The 19,720-nt window shown below is 42.2% G+C and overlaps 3 protein-coding genes across 4 annotated transcripts; all 3 read left to right on the forward strand.

Annotated features, from left to right (window-relative positions):
• Positions 1 to 96: 96 nt before the first annotated feature.
• Positions 97 to 2,909, forward strand: LOC311489044 (uncharacterized protein). Its single transcript, XM_084545943.1, has 2 exons — positions 97 to 536; positions 1,539 to 2,909. Exons 1-2 carry the CDS (start codon positions 302 to 304, stop codon positions 2,534 to 2,536), a joined length of 1,233 nt encoding a protein of 410 aa, XP_084402069.1. The 5' UTR covers positions 97 to 301; the 3' UTR covers positions 2,537 to 2,909.
• Positions 2,910 to 3,534: 625 nt separating this feature from the next.
• LOC311489557 (uncharacterized protein) lies at positions 3,535 to 11,721 on the forward strand. Its single transcript, XM_084546686.1, has 4 exons — positions 3,535 to 4,093; positions 5,608 to 6,171; positions 8,253 to 8,936; positions 9,873 to 11,721. Exons 1-4 carry the CDS (start codon positions 3,856 to 3,858, stop codon positions 10,697 to 10,699), a joined length of 2,313 nt encoding a protein of 770 aa, XP_084402812.1. The 5' UTR covers positions 3,535 to 3,855; the 3' UTR covers positions 10,700 to 11,721.
• Positions 11,722 to 14,236: 2,515 nt separating this feature from the next.
• Positions 14,237 to 19,257, forward strand: LOC311489646 (uncharacterized protein). 2 transcript variants are annotated; one of them, XM_084546821.1, is made up of 4 exons: positions 14,237 to 15,163; positions 15,424 to 15,467; positions 17,428 to 17,521; positions 17,627 to 19,257. In XM_084546821.1, the coding sequence occupies exons 1-4, from the start codon at positions 14,956 to 14,958 to the stop codon at positions 18,682 to 18,684; spliced, it is 1,404 nt and encodes a 467-aa protein (XP_084402947.1). In that variant the 5' UTR covers positions 14,237 to 14,955; the 3' UTR covers positions 18,685 to 19,257. The 2 variants fall into 2 exon arrangements, with proteins under 2 accessions (XP_084402947.1, XP_084402948.1); XM_084546822.1 differs by having other exon boundaries at positions 17,428 to 17,500.
• The last annotated feature ends 463 nt before the right edge of the window (positions 19,258 to 19,720 follow it).

The raw sequence follows: 19,720 nt of genomic DNA on the forward strand, positions 1-19,720 counted from the left end.
ATAAATACATAAAACTTAATATTCCAGTGAAAATAATAATAAAATAAAAGAATATTCACGGATTCTTTGTATTGCTCTGTCTTTATAGATATTTTCTAGTTAAATAAAACCTAAAGCACGATTATTAGGGGTTTTACGGTCGCAGCCCTTACGTCACATCCGCCTTTTATTTTTCCCGGAAGTAAACCAAAACAAAACACCTGTGAAGGTGCTTCCCTTCCATGCAGGACCACCAGCTGTCTGGTAAAGGGTGGGACATTAGCTTTTATTTTTATTTTATTTATTTATTTTACTCGGCGGGATGTCTTTCCCCTCCTCTTTCGGCGCGCAGGTCGCAGCCATCTTGGACGTGTTAGCGAAAGCCGCGGTGGCAGAGATTACGAAGCTGGTGGAGGACGGGGGTGTTGTCCTGCGCCTGGAGATGCGTCGGAGGGAGAGTGAGATTCAGGAGCTCAGGAGGAGTTTGAAGCTGACGGAGGCTGAACTGTGCAAAGCTCGGGAAGCTGCGACGGGCCGAACCACAGAGGAGCAAACAGGTAAGCAACGTCTGGCTGTGGACAGAGCTGTCAATGCGAGCTTCAGTTAAAAAATCTGAAATTGAGAGTTGGCCTACTTTTACACAATGTTTCGTGCGTAAAATAATATAATTAACACCCAGATCAACTTATTATTGAATTCTGTTAAATTCGGCTTAGTTCTGCACTGTTCATTTTTACATGCAAACCCATTAGAGCTGCTTTTCTCATTTATCAGATACTAAATAACTGACTGCCACACTGAGGTTAAAATAATAATAATAATAAAAAATGTTCTAAAACACAACAATTTTATTATTAAAGGGGACCTGTTATGATCATTTTCAGGTCTAAATTTTTACTCAGGGGCTCAACTAGAACAGTATTATGTGATTGACATTTAATAAAAATCCTTATTTCTCTGACCCAGAATATGAGAGGGGATTGCACAATTATCCACAGCAACCAAGATTACAGCAGGATGACTCCACGTGATAAATAATATGTATCTGCTTATTTTGTGACATAGTCATGGGTGTATGTATGCTGACGTACATGAAAAGCTTGTTAAAGTACGTAAGAAAACTGTTTTACAAATACCTTTCGCAATAAATGAATCAATTTCTTAGTAAAGCGTTTAAAAAAAATAGGAACAATGGCTTGGTTTGGCAGAACAAAAGGAAACAGCTGTACACTTGGCTGGTGCATAAGACAAAGAAAGGCTGCAAATAAACCAAGAAAACTGGAACTAGGCAACGTCTGGGAAATAATTGGCAGTTAATTTTCAACATATCAACTGATTTTGAGTAAAATTGTATTGAAAGGAGACATTTTATTGTTTTAAACTGAAGTAAGCGTGAACTGAGCTCATGAGAAATTGATAATCTGTGGTTTTAAAGAAGTAACATCATGTTCACATAAATACTGTTGATTCTGTACTCTCCTTGCTAACAGCTGTCTTCATGCTTTGTAAACTGGGATTCAACTCCATGCGCTCGTTCTGTTGTCTTTCCTTTTCTTTAGTTGCAGACAAAAACGCCGATCAGGAAACGAGCGCAGCTCATCTTGGACCAAAAGCTGCTGATTCCCTGTGCGAGCCTCAAAGTGGAACAGACGAGAGCCGTAACGCCAGGCTGGCCGTGAAACACGAGCCGGTAGAAGAACCCGCCTCAACAGAAACAACGGACGACGCAGACGTTTGCTCCGAGGCAGGAGGGCGACATGACTCGATGTGGCCTCCTCGCCCTTGTGGCATGTTGGAGAAAAGCTCTGGTGCAATGCAGCAGCATGTACAGATTTTAACCTCGCAAGCTGAGCAATTTTCTGCTCACGGTAAATCAGAAGACTCGGTCAATTCATTATCAAGAGCAGCAGCAGAAGAAGCTGCAGACGATTGCTTAAGTGTGCCTGTAAAAGTAGAGGTGGGGGATCTCCCTATGTGCATGGGAGATACCACTTCAGAGTCTGTTCATAATGAGCAGTTTAGACATGTTTTACATCCTGTGGTTAGTCAGGATGAGTGTCTGCAGTCTGCTTCACAACAAGCCGGACCATCACTAGTTATTTGTAATGTGCAGAGATCCGCAGCAGGCCTGTTAGCATCGAACGCTCAAGACCACACCCACAGCAGAAACAGCTTAAGAGCAAAAAGGCTGATTAATGTGTGGAGAACAAATCAGAAAATCTTCATCTGCTCCGTGTGCAACAGGGGTTTCCCCCGCTTATCTCAGCTGGAGGAGCACAAGGCCGCACACCAGCCCTCCAAACCCTTCCGGTGCCTCGAATGCGGGAAGTCTTTCACGCAGAAGACCCGGCTGAAAACGCACCAGAGCGTGCACACGGGAGAGAGGCCGTTCAGCTGCAAGATCTGCGGCAAGATGTTTTCCCGGCAGGACAACTGCCTGAGGCACGAGCGCTTCCACAGCGGCCTGAAGCCGTACAGCTGCAGGCAGTGCGGGAAAAGCTTCACCGTGCAGGGAAACCTCAGAATACATCAGGAGATTCACCTGCAAGGGAGGTAGGACTCCTCGGGTGTAGGAGCTCTCAGTGATGCAGACTTTGAACATTTGCACAAACCTGCAGTAATTTGACAGTTTGTTGAATGCAACCGGAAAGTGTCTTGAATTTTATCAAATGTATATGTTTTCAATGATCTATTCTTTATCGCGTCTCACTGAAATCATAGTTTGGTATGTGTTATTGTTAATTTACAGGGTTCTTTTCCTGAAATATTACAAAATAAACTGATACCCCATCAATGTGAGAAACATCACTTGACTGTTTGAGAGGTTTTTGTGCCTAAACGAGGATTTCATCATTAGTCGTGACTAAGTCCAGAGCATTAATGTTAAAATCCATACAGCAGTTCATTTGCAGTCTCTCGAATGCACATTCAAACTGTGTGTCACTATGGCATCATGTTAAAGGCTCTAAGACAGGGGTGTCAAACTCATTTTAATTCAGGGGCCACATACAGCCCAGTTTGACGTCAAGGGGGCGAGACCAGTAACACGATTTACGTATTTACCTATAAATAACGACAAGTGTACAAATGTTTCCCTTTGTTTTAGTGCAAAGAAGAACATTATGAAAATGTTTACATTTGATGACTGGACATTTCTTAATTTCTGTTTAGTGCTGGGTCTCAGTGTTGTGTTATGTCCACAACTCTTACTAAATCTGTGTGAACCCCAGGAATAGCAATTACTTTTATTGGAAAAATTGCAGTTAATGTCTTCAATGTCATTTTTTCAATTCGCAAAGTCATACCGCGGGCCAGATTAGACCCTCTGGCGGGCCGGTTTTGGCCCCCGGGCCTTATGTTTGGCACATATGCTCTAAGACAAAAAAATAAAAAAAAAATAAAAAAATGGGAATCACTGGTTAAAAATCTCTGACACATGAGAAATGACAAGTTTATACACCGATAAGGTTGTGCTGGACTGCGTTATATTTTTTTATTTATTTATTGCAGAATATTTAGTATTTTTCTCTTGATTTTATTTTATAGGGTGTTTGGAATATTCCTTGCAGGTTTTAATCGGTGCAATGAGTGTAGGTTGTTGTTTTTGAGGCTTCAGAGTGAAGGCTAATCCGGGAGCAATACGCGGTTGCGCGCCTTTTCCGGTCATTACGGTATTTATGTCATCACTTCCGCAAAACAAGAACTTGTGGTTTCTGTCTTTGTACCAATTAGCTGCTGCTAGCTGGAAGCGGCGCTGATTAAAAAAACTGAAACGCTGCTGTCTGCGTACAGCCAGCAGCTCCGTCAGCTCGCCGCTGAACTCTCTTTTTAAAGTTTACCCCTTTTTTCCTGCGCCTCTTGTGTCGCTGTGGGATAATGTTGAGCGGCGGATCTCTGCGCGCACAGATCGCCTCCGTTATTGAAGCTCTATCCAAAGCGGCCGTGGCAGAGATCTCCAAAGTTGTGGAGGATGGCATGGTGGTGCTGCGGCTGGAGATGTGTCAGCGGGAGAACGAGATCAAGAAGCTGAAGGGCGACGTCGAGGTGCTGCACGTCGAGCTGAGGGCGGCGCAGCAGGCGGTGACCCTGCGACCCGACCTGCGGCGGAGAGACGGTGAGCTTGGACCCGAACCACCGTGTCAGCCTGGTACTGGTCCACCAGGGCAGGGATCTGGTCTTGGGTCACAGAATCACGGGAAGCTGCGCTGATGCAGGACTTTTTTATGCACAAATCATGCACAACTTAAAAGACATACTTAGGAAAAACATGTGTTGCCAGGTTGTGGGTCTCTAATGTCCTATCTTGGCTACAAAATCCAAATTTAAACCTCAATTTTATACTTACACCTGTAGACTTTTTATGCTTCAAACATTTATTATCCTCTACAAACGTATTCAACAGCTGGTTTTACAAATATACTCAGGTTTAATACAGTTATCTATCTTACTTTTCTATGTGAATATGGTTTTTATTCCAGCAGATGTCAGAGTTTCCACAATTAAAATATGATATGAAGGCTAATAGCAGCTTATCTTAATGCACATTTGGCAAAAAAAGTCTTTCATTTTGCCACAAATGCACCACAAAGCTCAGGTCAAGGTACCAAGATACGGGGCTGCTACAAGGAGAGAATAGTTTGAAATGCCCTTATTCCTGAAGATGCCTTTTTTCTTTACAGGTGATCATTTACAAGAGTGGTTGTGCGTTTTATTCCCCCCTGAATGAATGAGACAAACCTTTAATGTGTCCCAGGACAAATGAGTTCCAATTTGGTCAGGGATCGGATCTCTCAAATGCGACCTCGGTGTGTTTGCACCTGTTTCACGCCGGCCACTTGTGATCCGATTCCCCACGTTAATGCAAGGTCTGAGCAGGTCTTGTGTGTTTCAGTCTTGCTCTGTAATTCATTACGGAGACCACCAACAAAGGGCTGCAGCAGGACTTGTGCACCAGATTTAGTTTGCACAATTTACCCGAGTCAGCAAACTGTCTCTGTATCTTGTCTTTGGGGTGTTAGCATCTAACCAGAAGTGCAAAGAAGGAATTATTTACATGAACTGCAGGTATCTACAAAAATGACAGTACTATGGCTAGGTGGTGGTTAATCTTACAGTATGTATACAGTTGTGTTATGTACAGATATTTGCAGAATATGAATAGCATGTGCATGGTTGACAGTGGGATCAGAGTCTAAATAGATCATATATTCATTAATACACAGGATTAGATGTTACAATCCCTTGTGCCAAGATCCCAGGCAAAACACATTTAGAGGCCCTGTCCAACTGAGAAACCCTAACAAACCTACAGTCATGTGATATGACGATTAACTACAATCTACATGAACTGAGTAAATGCTGCTGGCTTGTAGGCCCACAGAGCAGCAGAGGATAAATTCAAACCTTGTGAAATATAAGCTAACCAAACGCTGCTGGCTTGTATGGCCCGCTCAGCAGCTAACCAAACAAAGCAATATATGTACAATGAACGCTGTTATTGGTTTGTCTCAGTCACTTCACATGTTGGGATCATGGGGGCGACGTCATCATTTCTTCCTGCTGACACATGCATCAACTTTAATTCATTCACAAATTGTGAATTCAACGTGTAATTTTTTTTGTCCACAGACAGTCAGAGCGCAGCTGGCGATGGGAACTTGCACGCTGACGACGCCGGCAACAACCCGGCTTTACCTGAAGTGCAGGTGAAATGTGAACCTGTGGGAGGAGGAGCTGTGCAGGCCACAAGACAACCTGGCAAAAAAGAAGAAGAAAGTGGACAGTGGAGATCAGCTACACACAACGAGACGACACACAACCACTCGGATTGTTTAAATTTGGGCCAGAACTCTTTGTCGTGCGTTCCCGACTCGTCCTTGCACAGCGGACTGGCCGTGTCTTGCGGTGGCTCCGGCGGCTTTCAGCAGAATGTGTTCAGCCGTGGGCTGCAGGGTTACCTCCAGCATCGCAACTCGTACAACGCGGTGCGGAGGAGGACGGCGGCGGCGAAGAGGTTGATGTCGAAGAAAGGCTTTATCTGTCCGTACTGCGGCAAAGCTTTCGAGCGCACCGGGCACCTCGAGAGGCACAAACGGATTCACACCGGCGAGAAACCGTATCGCTGCGAGATTTGTGAGAGGCGGTTCAATCAGAAGTGCAGCCTGAAGGAGCACTTGAAGGTTCACAGAAGAAGTAAGTAAAATACTTTCTCGTCCAAGGTAGGTTTGGATCTTTGAGACGGATGGAAAAAACACCTCTAGAGTTGCCTTTGAGCAAAACAAAAGTAAAGGTTTCTCCTGGTATGGGGTACAAAATGACCCACGTAGTGAGGCAGTAATGGTGAACAATCTTCACTGCTTGAAAACATGAGACACCTGAACTGGTATGTGGGGTTATATGAGGGGAGCTAGGACTTCTTCTTAGGGTTAGGTTGGTGACGCGTGTTTTCTTGGTCTCCATCTGTGCCTGTGGAAAACACAAGGTCATGATGCATGTCACAAACATTTCTTCTTTCCCATGAACGGCCTACACTGTTCCAACAGCCATTCAGCGTTCAAATACACCAATCAGGCATAACATTATGACAGGAGAAGTGAAAAACATTGACCATCTTGTGACAGTTCTGGGAAACTTTCGGACTTGGCATTGGTGTGGATGTTACTTAGGCATGTAGCACCCACCTAGACCAGACCAGACACCCCCACCCCATAGCAATGACACTCCTCTTTAGGAACAACTCAAAAAAACGTGAAGAACAGCACATGGTGTTGACCTGGCTTCCAAATTCACTAGATCTCAAACTGATCAAGTATCTGTGGGATGATCCACAGAGTTCCCTCCCCTCAAAGGCCCCCACTAACAACATCCTGTTGCCAGACACCACAGGACACCCTCAGAAGGCCCATATCCATTCTCTGATGAGGCACAATTGTTTTGGAGGCACAAGGGAGACCTACACAATATTAGGGAGGTGGTCATAATGTTATGTCTGATCTGTGTATATGTATACACAATTTAGCTTTCGTCACAGAAATACTGGCTTAGTGTTTACTTGGCAGTTTTCAAGTCACAACTAGATTAGATGTAGCCGGGGATTCACAATTTGGATTTCTTTATGGGGTGTTTTTCACATGATTTAGTGGAAAAAAACCTCTGCACACACTTGGATAGGCCTACAACCAATCAGAGCTGTTTTGTGTGTAAACAAATTGAGACTGCTCGACGTTCAGGTGACATCTATGACTACGACGTTGTTACTCTTCTGTCCATCGCTGCGATAAGTCAGCTCAAAAGATTTGAACGACCCAACGGATCTTTGTTGGAGCGCAATCACTTCCAAACAGAGCGGTTCCAGATTAAGTTTTCGCCACAAAAAATGTGTGGGTGGGGAAGTTTGTCTGGCTTCCAGGATAGATTAAATGTAAATCCTTGTATTGCTGCAAAAGAGTCTGTGCACTCTTGCAGTATTCTCTATATAAATGTCTTTTGAATATGTAGCCGTCTGGCTTCAGCTGGACAGGATTAGGTAGGTTCACAGATTCATGAGGGATCAAACTTGGGACACTTGTGGCCCTGGGCTCTCTGCCAACATTCAGACTTAATATTTAACTGAATGACTGAACCATCAAGGGCTTCCCAGAACATTGGAATCGAATTAATAATAGTCTAGATGTTTGACTTTGGACGGAAAATGGACAAATGGTACATTTATCTCTTAATTTGAAGGTTCATATGTCTGACACACTGGTAGCTAATTGCATTTCTTTTGTGTGTTATTTCTGTCCTCTCTCATGGCGCCTTGGTTCAATTCACAGTTGGAAGTCTGGCTGGGACATTCCTCGCTGTCGCAGCAAGCGGAGGAAAAACTATGTGGTTTAGCCAGGACTACAGTAAAAGGGGGGGTTGGTGACTTTAACGTGACAGCTGGGTTCATCTAGCTGGCTTGTAAGAAGACCGACCTTTTCCCTGCTTCCCAGGGATAGACTCTGAACTGTTTTTGTGTGAGATCCATTGGATGTTAATCACTGAGGTCAAATCTCAGGGTAAAATCATGGGGTATTCACATTTTGTGAAGGTAGATGCTCAATGTAACAATAAGCTCCCATGAATACACAATAAAATGCACCTTTATGGGACTTCCTTCAGAAAGTATTTAGCTATGACCACAATTTATCTATCTGTGCCTCCAGGAGTTTCTAGTTTCTTCAGGGTTGCATCAAAGAAGACATCTTTAAAGGATTCACTTTCTGATGCTTGTGTTTCTGCTTTAACAGATATTCAGTCCCAACTTGTTCAGATCCAAGTGAATGAACAGAACCAGGTCCCTCAGCTGAATCCACGCGTTGATGCGCAACGCCCTGAGGAAGACGTCAAGGTGAAGGCTGAAGATGGCCTCCCTAAGAGTGAGGACATCCTGCAGGTACCTGTAGCGGTAAAATCTGAGCCTGCAGAGGAGAATATAGCACAACAGCTGCTTCACGGGGGAAACGAGCAGACGAGGGAAGGAGGAGACAACCAACAGTGGATGACCAGAATAAAAAACAACCCAGAGTTGAGCAGTACAGAATTCCTCAGCGGCTCAGGGCAGAACTTGACCTCCTTCCCCGGGACAGCTCAGATACACCCATCACCAGCCGAAGCTTCTTGTAGCACCTTCTCCTTCCCAGGTGAACCATATGGAGAACTCAAAAACAGCTTGATGTCACAAACACCCTATGGCTCGTCAAGTGAAGCAGGCTTACACGGCGCGGGGGAGGGTTCGATGAGTTTCGCCCGACAAATCAAACCCAAGAAACGCTTTGTCTGCTCGTACTGTGGCAAGGTGTTCGAGCGGGCTGGACACCTCGAAAGACATCTACGAATTCACACCGGAGAGAAGCCGTACGGCTGCCAGGTCTGCGGGAGGTGCTTCAATCAGAAGAGTAGCCTCAAGGGTCACATGAGGACGCACAGAGATGGTAAGAGACGAGCGCTTCAAGTAATGCTTTAGTGTTAAAATAATCTAATATTAGCTATGAAGAAATAAAAAAAAAAAAACATCACATGCTCAAAACTAAGAGATGACTCAATACGTGTTAGATAAGCACTGCAGGAAAAAACAGGGACATTCACACTTACGTAACTGGAACCACTGAATGAAGTTTACACCTTAAAATAGGTTTCTTTATCAGATAAGATTACATTAAAGTTGCCATGAAACAAGTAGTGTACATATTTCCGTTTTTATTACTATTGGCCTGAGCAGGCAACGTCTGTACATCAACGTCTGCTGATGAAGAAGAGACGCCGGGGGAGGGGAGGACATAACATTTTGAGAAAGCTTTTCAATGGGGAAAAAAATTGTACACTCCCTTAAGTGCAGGATGAGTCATCGGCATTTTTTAGATAAATTTCCAGGGAATGACAAACTGTAAATACCTTTAAGTATACCCTCAGAATTCCTCTTTTTGTCAATGTTTAGGCAGGATCTGGCGTATACTGTAGGTACAGAATAGAGTATGTGCTGATTAGCCACAACATTATGACCACCTTCCTAATATTGTGTAGGTCTCCCTTGTGCCTTCAAGTCACTCATCAGAGAATGGACATGGACCTTCTGAGGGTGTCCTGTGGTGTCTGGCAACAGAATGTTGTTATTGGGGGGGCCTTTGGGTCCTATGGGTTGAGGTGAGGGGCCTCTGTGGATCGTCCCACAGATACTTGATCAGTTTGGGATCTAGTGAATTTGGAGGCCAGGTCAACACCTTGTGCTGTTCTTGTTTTTTTTTTTTTTTTCCTAAAGCAAGCCATCAAGGAGTGTCATTGCTATGGGGTTGGGGTACCTGGTCTGGTCTAGGTGGGTGCTACATGGCTAAGTAACATCCACATTTTTTTGTTTTTTTATTATCATTAAGGTGAGAAGACAGATGTGCTCGAGCCACATAACCTGACCTTTACAATTGCTGAGAGTCATGCGTTGGAGAACATGGTGGAACCCAAGAACCAACTGGCAGCGTTAGAGGAACCGGTCCCGGGCCACATCTACAGTGAGACGGATAACAAGGAAACAGTAGTGGTAAGGCTGGAGCCAAATGGGGAGGATTTTCAGACTCTAAGTCAGGTTGGAAGTGGTAGTAGCACAGGAGCAGCGGAACAATGTCAGCTGTGGACAACTGCAGTGCATACAGGTAGTGAAGCTTCCGAACAACCCGTTTGTGTACTATTACAAGATGTCAAGTATCACCTGAGCCCCGCTGCCGGAGCAGCCGGTGAACTGCAGGGATACCCGACACCAATCAAACATCTGCCTCTTCTAGACGGCGAAAAGGAAGACATATTGCACAACCATCAGTATTCAGTCGAGTGCAGAGGAGTGCAACCAAGAAGCTCGGAGATAACTTTAAAACTTGAGCCACAGGATCAACATATCAAACACGAGGTTGTTGTCGTGAATGATTACAGCGCAGTGAGCGACGGGCCCCACGAGGGAGGTGTCTTTGAGTTTAATATAACCGCCTCGGGCAACCACGAGGACATCTGCGGGGATGCCTCTGGGGGAAACAGTTTTATATGCTCGAGTTGTGGGCAGAGCTTTGAGAGTTTCAACCTTTTCCAGATGCACCAGTGTGAAAAAATCACAGAGCAGCAGTCCTTCAGCTGCAAGATATGCGGTGAGACTTTTAATCACATAAGCATCCTGAAACTGCACCTTAACCTGCACGTAGAAAAAAAAGACCTTTAATTTACATGACAAAGAAAAACACAGTAGCAGTAACAGAAGCGCACAAGACAGTTTTTTTTTTTTCTAGATATCCAAATGGATATGGGATGTGTTCCAAAACTTACAAACGCCTAAGATTAAAGAATGAGAAGTATTAGTTTTTGATTAATAGTTTCTAAATGACTGATATGTCTAGTTTCTTTTACATTTCTTGGCACAAAATGGCACCTGCTACTGTAACCGACTGCATTTGTCATTGGACGAAAAGGAAAGCACAGTACAGTGAACATAATTTCTCTTTACTTTCTGTGGGTTGGCCTTAACAGGACTTTTAAGTGACTCTAATGATAGCTTAATTACTTTAAGACAAAGCTGATTTTCTGGTCTATTGCATAGACTGTATGTTAAAGATGTATGACTGCACAGTAGTAAAGCCAAAGGAAGTACAGCTCCCCCTGGTGGCTGGCTGCAGTATAGGTCACAAGCTCCACCCCCTCCATGTTAGTGGATGGGACTTGGGCCAAATGAAAACACTAAAATACATGTCAAATAATAATTTTTCCAGGGATAGATTCTGTCATTTCAGGTAGTTCGTTTAATACCGTTGCATGTTCAAGCGTCAAATGTTCTGATAAATTCCGTTAGTTTGTTATTTGACACCATGATGACTACCAGTTGTCATGTCAGCTTCTCTACAAAGTGGTCCCGTTGGACCGTGAATGTAAGAAAGAATAAATAAACAAATAAGTACAGTGTATAATCCAACATTTCTTTGTAACTGGTAGAGAAGAGTATTAATTAAACGAAAAAAACGGGAGCGAGTCTGGCGAAAGTGTGGGCGGGTCATCGATAACGTGGCTCCACTCTCGCGCAGACTCTGGCTCCAAAGTCGCAAGATGGCGCCGCCTGTATCTCCAGGAGAATAGCGTCAGTTTGTCCAATTCCTTATATACAGTCTAGGGTCTATCGTCAGAGCTGTTCAGATTTATTTAAATGGCTGTTTTAAGAATGGTAATGACCAAATAACATGGGTAATGCTATATCCAAGGTACTTGATGACATGTTTTTTATTTTTACAGTGCGTATTGTCAGAAAACTTAACTTAGTTAATGCCAAATGTACTGTATTTTATTAATTACAGATTATACATTATTATTTTTTTTGTCCAGCGAATCAATCTCAACTATTACCTCAATCAGAATGACACTGTTCTGTTTCTCTCGTTGCTGAATTTGAAACACTTTTTGAGTCTTAATTTGTGTTGACATTGAAACTAAACCGTAATAGATCAACATGCTCAGTATCATTACAAAATGGTTTTACGCTTTTATTTTGTGCGAGTGGGGTTTGATGGACGAATAATCACAATATCCTCAGTGGCAAAACAATATTTGAATTTGGCTGAAATGGTTCAAATTTCATTAAATGAAAAGTCAGAAGTTTAGAGCTTTATGCAACTTTTTCTTTTTAGTTCAGTTGCATTTAACATAAAATAACTAAACAGGATATACATTTAAATTATAATGTGGACTGTTTTTCCATTAGAGAGGGGATGCACGGAGATTTCTTGGAGTTTATATTTGTTGCAGAAGTTGCTGGAAACAAATGTTAAAATTATGTGTAGACATGAAAACTGATGGACAACAGTGTCCTCACTTTAAGTCAAACTGAATAAACTCTACTCTCATACAACAATGGGCAATGACATATGCAACATATGCATGATCACTGCGTCCAAATCTTCATGTAAATACAGCTTGAAATACACAAACTTGACAACTCACTAGGTACTAAACTGTTCCAGCTTTATTTTAAACAAAAGCTGAATACCGTTTCCTTCATGAAGCTGAGATTTAGTGCAAGACTGTTATATTGGGATACATTTGTTTGCCTGACAAGAATTAACTAACAAGTGAGTTTGTATTTTGATATTTTTTGTACAATAATTGGTCAGTTAGATGTTTCAAAAGGCCAAAAAACACCAAACGTATGCTGTGTTTTTTGGGTTAAGTCGAGTTGTCAGATTTATCACACCTCCCCACCTCATTTGCCAAAAACTGCACTGTTTATGTAGAAAATATGTAGGAGACACTATAAGTCCATGCTGAAGGATATCTAATAAACATGTGCATTATTCATAACTAAAGGAACAAGAAATACCTCAGTGATACACAAGATTAAGGTTAGTTTCTCTTTGCTTATGCTGCTAGCTTCTGGCTGATATTTATTTTGTGGGATGTATTTTTTTTATGAAGTATAAGCTGTGTTTGTGACAAGAGCAGTTGGATACAACAAATTGCACAGATAGAGTCAAGGATTTTGCATGAACAACTATATAATGAAGAGGTATTCGTCTGGTTGAGTAAATGTGTCCTTAAGGAATAGTGCTGTTTTTAATTAATTGTTTGCAGGAGGCAGCTGGACGTCAAGAGGCCATTAAACTAACCCCAGAGAGATCACCCATGGTATAGTGTGAGTGCCTCTATCTTCCACATGGGAGTGAAATCCCCAACTTAACACTACAGTGTTATTGCCTTTCAAACTGTGCCACAGATTAAAGTCTGGTGTTTGTTTTTTTGTATTCCGTCATTTGTGGAGATTTCAGTATAGTTTAATCCAGAGATTTATTACACCAGATCACCCATTTATACCCAAAACAATTATTGTGTGATTCACGGTTATGATGTGATATTTACAATGACTGTTTATTTGTACAGGAGGTTAGAGTATGTTCGAAAAGATGAATGTATTGAAGACAAAATCTGATTTTCCCTCTTTTGCAATTTTCAATAAATGAAAAACTACGTTTGTAGAACTGTGGAGTCTTGTCGCTGTGTTTTTTGAAATATTGCTCTGTTTAAGTGAATGATTCTTTAATCTTAAATCTTTCTTGCGCTGCTTGTTTCCCCATTTTGTTAACTTCTTTCACCTTGCCTCCTTTTCTTCTAGGGTTTCCACATATTTGGATAATGTGTAAAATCTGAGAGCAGCAGAGGACCCAGTATGTAACCATGAGGAATCCCTGAATATTATTAAAGTGCTAGGGGCACAATGCACAGTTGGGATTTTTAGAAAAAACGGTTTATTAAACCACTAAAATACTTGGTGGCTAGTTTATTAGAGACTGTTTTAATCAAGGCTTTAATTTATAGGATAAGAGGCTTCATGCAGTGCAGACAAGAGTGAATCTTGTTATGAATCTTGGCCTGCCAGACGGCAGCTCCGTCAATATTTACAAACCTGTCGCTGTGTTTTTTTGAAATACTGCTCTGTGTAAGTAAATGATTCTTTAATCTTAAATCTTTCTTGCGCTGCTTCTTCCCCATTTTGTTAACTTCTTTCACCTTGCCTCCTTTTCTTCTAGGGTTTCCACATATTTGGATAACGTGTAAAATCTGAGAGCAGCAGAGGACCCAGTATGGAACCATGAGGAATCCCCGAATATTGTTAAAATGCTAGGGACACAATGCACAGTTGGGATTTTAAGAATAGCGGTTTATTAAACCACTAAAATACTTGATGGCTAGTTTATTAGAGACTGTTTTAATCAAGGCTTTAATTTATAGGATAAGAGGCTTCATGCAGTGCAGACAAGAGTGAATCTTGTTATGAATCTTGGCCTGCCAGACAGCAGCTCCGTCAATATTTACAAACCTGTCGCTGTGTTTTTTTGAAATACTGCTCTGTGTAAGTAAATGATTCTTTAATCTTAAATCTTTCTTGCGCTGCTTCTTCCCCATTTTGTTAACTTCTTTCACCTTGCCTCCTTTTCTTCTAGGGTTTCCACATATTTGGATAACGTGTAAAATCTGAGAGCAGCAGAGGACCCAGTATGGAACCATGAGGAATCCCCGAATATTATTAAAGTGCTAGTGGCACAGTGCACAGACAATGAATCTTGTTATGAGTCTTGGCCTGCCAGACAGCAGCTCCGTCAATATTTACAAACCTGTACGTGTTTGACAAATAATACAAATAATAAAGGTAAGTCTCTTGTAGTTTTACTTGGAATACATGTGTGTGATGATAAACACAGGCCATCGTCTCAAGCTTAGTTTAGGTTGCTCGTTGTTGACCGATATTTCGCTGCGTTTCTATTAGTGTATTTACGGTAGCGTCTTCCGCCACACGGAAGAAAGGCTCCAGCTAGCTCGAAAAACACAGGGATGTAACAATTTTCTACTGCGTCGGGGTTTTCCGTATTTTTTAGACCGTTGCGTGCACGTACCTTTTTTATTTATACTCGTTTCCGTGCATATTGCTTTGTAGTATTTAACATGGCGACGTGCATTCCCTTCCAAACACAGTTATCCTCAATAATGGAGGTGCTGGTGAAGGCAGCGGTGGCAGAGATATCCAAACTAGTCGATGACAAATGTGCGTTTTTGCATCTTGAAATATCCCGCAAGCAGAGCGAGAATGAGATGCTGAAAAGGAAGCTGATGGTGATGGAGAACAAGAATGCACAGCTGCAGCGCGGATTCGGTGAGATGCTCATCTCCCTCATCTGTGTTCACATTGACGACATAATTAATGTATTAATGCATCTTTACGTAGAAGTGACACCACATTGTACAAAACGGCAGAATTAGTAAAAATAAAACAGCACTGTTGGAGTAGTGTACCTCTTGCATATACTAGTTTGCATGCCTAATAATGCATTTTGAGGCATCTCTCTTTAAAAATATCCAATTGCACTTTTGTGTTGCTTTTGAAAACTTAAGTTCCCCTTTTCTGCGTTTTAGAAAACTACATGGACCGAGGAACTGATCCCACAGGAGATATTAAGGTCTGTGTCCTTTTGTTTTCAATTTTAAAAATGTGGGTTTATGTTTGCAGTATTAAATATCCCAAGAATAAAGACTGGAAAACGTGGGACACTGCCAGGGGCCCCAGCCAGCAGTGGTCCCTAAAGCCTCTATGTGGGTAAACGGGGTAATATTTGAATATAAAGACACATAGAAAACACATATGACCTCACTTTGATGTTTCTTTCAGCTCAACAGAGAGTTTTAGTGTCTTTCAGCTGATTGTTTTGGTCTCACTGATTAGCACGTAACCAGCCCTTAACCCAACAATAGACGAAGTTTTAGTGTCTTTCAGCTGATTGTTTTGGTGTCGTTGCTAAAAAAAAAAACAATTGTACACAACCAACCCAGAAACACAGTGACTAGCTTTAATTGTTCTACGACATTTTATGGCTCAGTATAACCTCTACTTGCAGTTACTTCCAATTGTTTGAATGCTTTATTGTCTTTTAGCTAATTGTTTTGGTCTCAGTGATTAGCACGTAACCTGCCCTTAACCCAACAATAGACAAAGTTTTAGTGTCTTTCAGCTGATTGTTTTGATTTCACTGCAAAAAACAACAACAACTGTACACAAGTGACCCAGAGGAACGTAGCTGACGGAATAAACGACAACCTTAAAACTGACTATTCATGACAATTCATGTATCAATGTCACTTCCCTCTGCAGCGTCTTCCATGCTATAGAAAGTTTTAGTGTCTTTCAGCTAATTGTTTTGGTTCTGTTGATTAAATTAAAACCTTACAGACCTTGTCCAGAACCCTCAGCCGACTATATAAACAAATGAACAGCTATTGACCCAGACGTGACAAACCACATATTACCTCTCCCTGCAGAGAGTTTTAGTGTCTTTCAGCTAATTGTTTTGATTTTATTGATTAGGAAACTAACTGTACAAAGCCTGGCCTGGACGCACAAGTTACAAAATAAGATAATCAACTAGAGGATCCTCATATCACGTCACTCTGCTGTTTCTTTCAGCTTTACAGAGAGTTTTAGTGTCTTTCAGCTAATTGTTTTGGTTTCATTGTTAAAAAACCGTACCAACTGTACACAACCAACCCACAAACACACTGACTAGCTTTAATCATTCTGTGACGTTTCATGGATCAATATTGCCTCCACCTGCAGCTGCTTTCAACTGTGGGAAGTTTTATTGTCTTTTAGCTAATTGTTTTGGTTTTACTGATAAGCAAACAAACTGGACGTGACCTGAGCTTAACCAGATAACGGACAAACTTTAATCATCTTTATTAAACTTATTTGCCTGACCATCAGCAGTTAACTTCACCCTGCAGCGTCTTTCAGCGCTATAGAACGTTTTAGTGTCTTCTAGCTAATTGTTTTGGTTTAACCTGCCCTCAACCCCACAACAGACAGATAAAATAGGCGACTGGCTGTTTAACCAAACATAGAAAATCCACATCTCATTACTCTATAGTTTCTTTCAGCTTTACAGAGAGTTTTTAGTGTCTGTCAGTTGATTGTTTTGGTTTTGTTGAAAGCAACTATACACAACTGACTCGGAAGGAAACAGCAGAATCAATTACTAGCTTTAATTAGTTTGTGACAATTCATAGATCACAGATCACCTCTTTCTACGGTCTCTTTGTATGAAAAGTTTTAGTGTCTTTCAGCTAATTGTTTTGGTTTTATTGATTAAAACAGAACAGTACACGCCTTGTAGAGAACCCAGCAACTGATTTCATCAAATAAACGACTAGGTGTTCAACCAGATACCGCAGATATAGATGTTAGGCAGTAGATGAGCTCAAAGGATTGTCAATCAAACTGTGTGTCTGCTCAACATATAAGAAACTGTTTGCCACCACCATCTCCAAATCAACATTATATATTAACAGTGTGTTATGGTAGTTTCCAATTTTTGTGCTGCCCACAAATGCCCAAATAAATCAATGAATGTCTCCTCTCGTTAACAGTTTCCTGAGATTGAAGATGCCTCCGTTTCCTTCACAATTAAAGAAGAGAGTCCAGATGAGGCGCTATGGATCAGTGAGTCTGTTGGACCGATCAGTGAGTTGAAGAACTGGATATTGAGCAGAAATTAAACTATAAAAAATATATTTCATTCTGCATACCCCCTCCTGAAGTCTCCTAACACCTGTTACGTACTTACAGGTTCTGCTGTACCATACCCCAACGCTCCAGAGAACCAGCAGTTTGAAGAGGACCACCAGTTAACCCATTCAGAGGTTGCCAGGCAGAAACCTCCGGACTTCGGTGACTCGTATAACTCTGGTCAGCAGGGAGTCGACATCGGTGGTCTTCAGTTCACCGTCAAGACAGAGAAGGAGGAGGACCGACTGGCATTCAGACAGGATGGATGCCAGCACAACGTGGGGAAGCAGTCTCAAATCGCTGCTGACTTCTCCATGGATGAAAGGGAGAATCAGCTCTGGTCGTCCATAATTGAAGGTAATGACATTGACGCCGGTTTCCCTGACTTCTCTAGTGTAGTAGAGGAGTACTCCAACACGTTCCCAGACCATTCAGATGCAAATGAGGTTTCCAACATTAGTAAGACGGCTAGTGTTCAGCAGTCGCCCTCTCAGAGACTGTGCAACGGGATTTACAACAGTGAGTATCAGAAGGACGTTCCGCAGTCGTCCGGTTTTCAGCCCAGACCACAGGCTGCCCTGTCGCAGCAAGACAAGCACAAGGAACAAATTTACCCGCAGAGAAACACCTCGAACGCTGCTCATCTGAGGCAGCCAGGCGAAGACCCCGAGAGGGAGACGGCAACTGGCGACAGACAAGCCGCAACTCACCCGCACAACGCTTTCCCGCCGAGCAGCTTCCACGCCCACGCCCTCCACAAGCCCCTCTCCGGCGTGGCCCGGGGCTACGGCTGCTCGCAGTGCGGGAAGACGTTCAACCGCCTGCACCAGTTCAAGCTGCACCAGCAGAGCCACAAGAGAAAGCGAGCGTTCTGGTGCACGGTGTGCGGCAAGAGCTTCCAGTGTTCGTCCCACCTCAGCATCCACCACCGGACGCACACGGGAGAGAAACCGTACGGCTGCGGGCAGTGCGGGAAGAGGTTCACGCAGCAGAGCAGCCTGAGGGTCCACCAGCGAACGCACAGCGGGGAACGGCCGTACAGCTGCTCGCAGTGCGGGAAAACCTTCATCCTGATGCACCATTTGAAACGGCACAGAATCATTCACACGTACAGCTGAGAGGAGACGAGTGAGGCTCAGGTGAAAGGACTTCGAATGACACTTTGACACCAAATGAAAACGCTGCAACTTTTTTTTTTTCCTGGGTTTTTCAACCTTGTGGGGCATCTGCTGACAAACTTTGTATATTGATGCATATTTTACTATGCAAAAGACCATCTGGATGGATTTTAAAAAGTTTGCTTCTTTTTTTTTTTGAGATTATGAAAATGTGAAACTGAACTGCACCCTCATTCACACAAGTCGGCATTTGTGAGACACTTCCGAAGCTAGAAATCCAAAAAAATAGAAAAAACTTATAAAATATGGAGTCATCAAATGAAAATCTTCCAGCATTCCCCTTAAGGTTACTCGTGAACTCTTTGTTTTTAGCTTGTTGTGTAGAAATGAGCCTTACTTCATCTCAGTAATGACATTTTTTAGAAGCACAAGATTCACATTTTTCCCCATTTGCTCTCCGTTTATCCGTGACGAGTGGAACTTCAGTTTGAATCCATTGACTATTACCTCTCAGGTTCATGTTTAAATGTCAACGTTGGTAAAAAAAAAAACAACAACCCCAAAACAAAACAAAAAAAACGCCTGGCTATTTGCTCCATTTTTCCATGAAAGTTCACCCCAGAATCTTTTGCTCTTGTTTATATATTAAAAAAAAAAAATAATGTTTCAAACCCAACCTGCTGAAGTTTTTTCCTGTTGTGATTCTCACATGAAACATGTTCACTCTCAAATTCAGAGAGACACTAGATGAGGTATGTGTCATTCTGAGACGTGTCTCTGCTTTTGGACATCGCACACCAAACTTTCTGTTCCTTAAACTGCGTCTCAAGGTGACCGCTTGGCTGAGTTCGTCACCATTCGCTGTTCTTTATATAAACCCAAATACAAAATTAATTTTCAGTTCAAAATTAAGAACTTACAACTGAAACTTTTAAAGAAGTATGTTGCTTTTATTTATCTTGTTAACTGTTCAGTCTAATAAATGTCTTGAAACTAATAACTTAAAACAGAAGAGATCTTGTAAATACTTGGTATT

This window comes from Chelon labrosus, assembly GCF_963514085.1.
Source record: "Chelon labrosus genome assembly, chromosome: 6".
NCBI classification, from domain to species: Eukaryota; Metazoa; Chordata; class Actinopteri; order Mugiliformes; family Mugilidae; genus Chelon; species Chelon labrosus.

What these genes read in the sequence shown, in the direction of transcription:
- LOC311489557 (XM_084546686.1), top strand. Translation starts at nt 3,856, where the DNA reads ATGTTGAGCGGCGGATCTCTGCGCGCACAGATCGCCTCCGTTATTGAA. An exon ending in CTTGAAGGTTCACAGAAGAA is followed by an intron (nt 6,172 to 8,252) that starts GTAAGTAAAATA and finishes CTGCTTTAACAG; the next exon opens with ATATTCAGTCCCAACTTGTT. An exon ending in CATGAGGACGCACAGAGATG is followed by an intron (nt 8,937 to 9,872) that starts GTAAGAGACGAG and finishes ATTATCATTAAG; the next exon opens with GTGAGAAGACAGATGTGCTC.
- LOC311489646 (XM_084546821.1), top strand. Translation starts at nt 14,956, where the DNA reads ATGGCGACGTGCATTCCCTTCCAAACACAGTTATCCTCAATAATGGAG. An exon ending in ACAGCTGCAGCGCGGATTCG is followed by an intron (nt 15,164 to 15,423) that starts GTGAGATGCTCA and finishes TCTGCGTTTTAG; the next exon opens with AAAACTACATGGACCGAGGA. An exon ending in ATCCCACAGGAGATATTAAG is followed by an intron (nt 15,468 to 17,427) that starts GTCTGTGTCCTT and finishes TCTCGTTAACAG; the next exon opens with TTTCCTGAGATTGAAGATGC.
- LOC311489044 (XM_084545943.1), top strand. Translation starts at nt 302, where the DNA reads ATGTCTTTCCCCTCCTCTTTCGGCGCGCAGGTCGCAGCCATCTTGGAC. An exon ending in AACCACAGAGGAGCAAACAG is followed by an intron (nt 537 to 1,538) that starts GTAAGCAACGTC and finishes CCTTTTCTTTAG; the next exon opens with TTGCAGACAAAAACGCCGAT.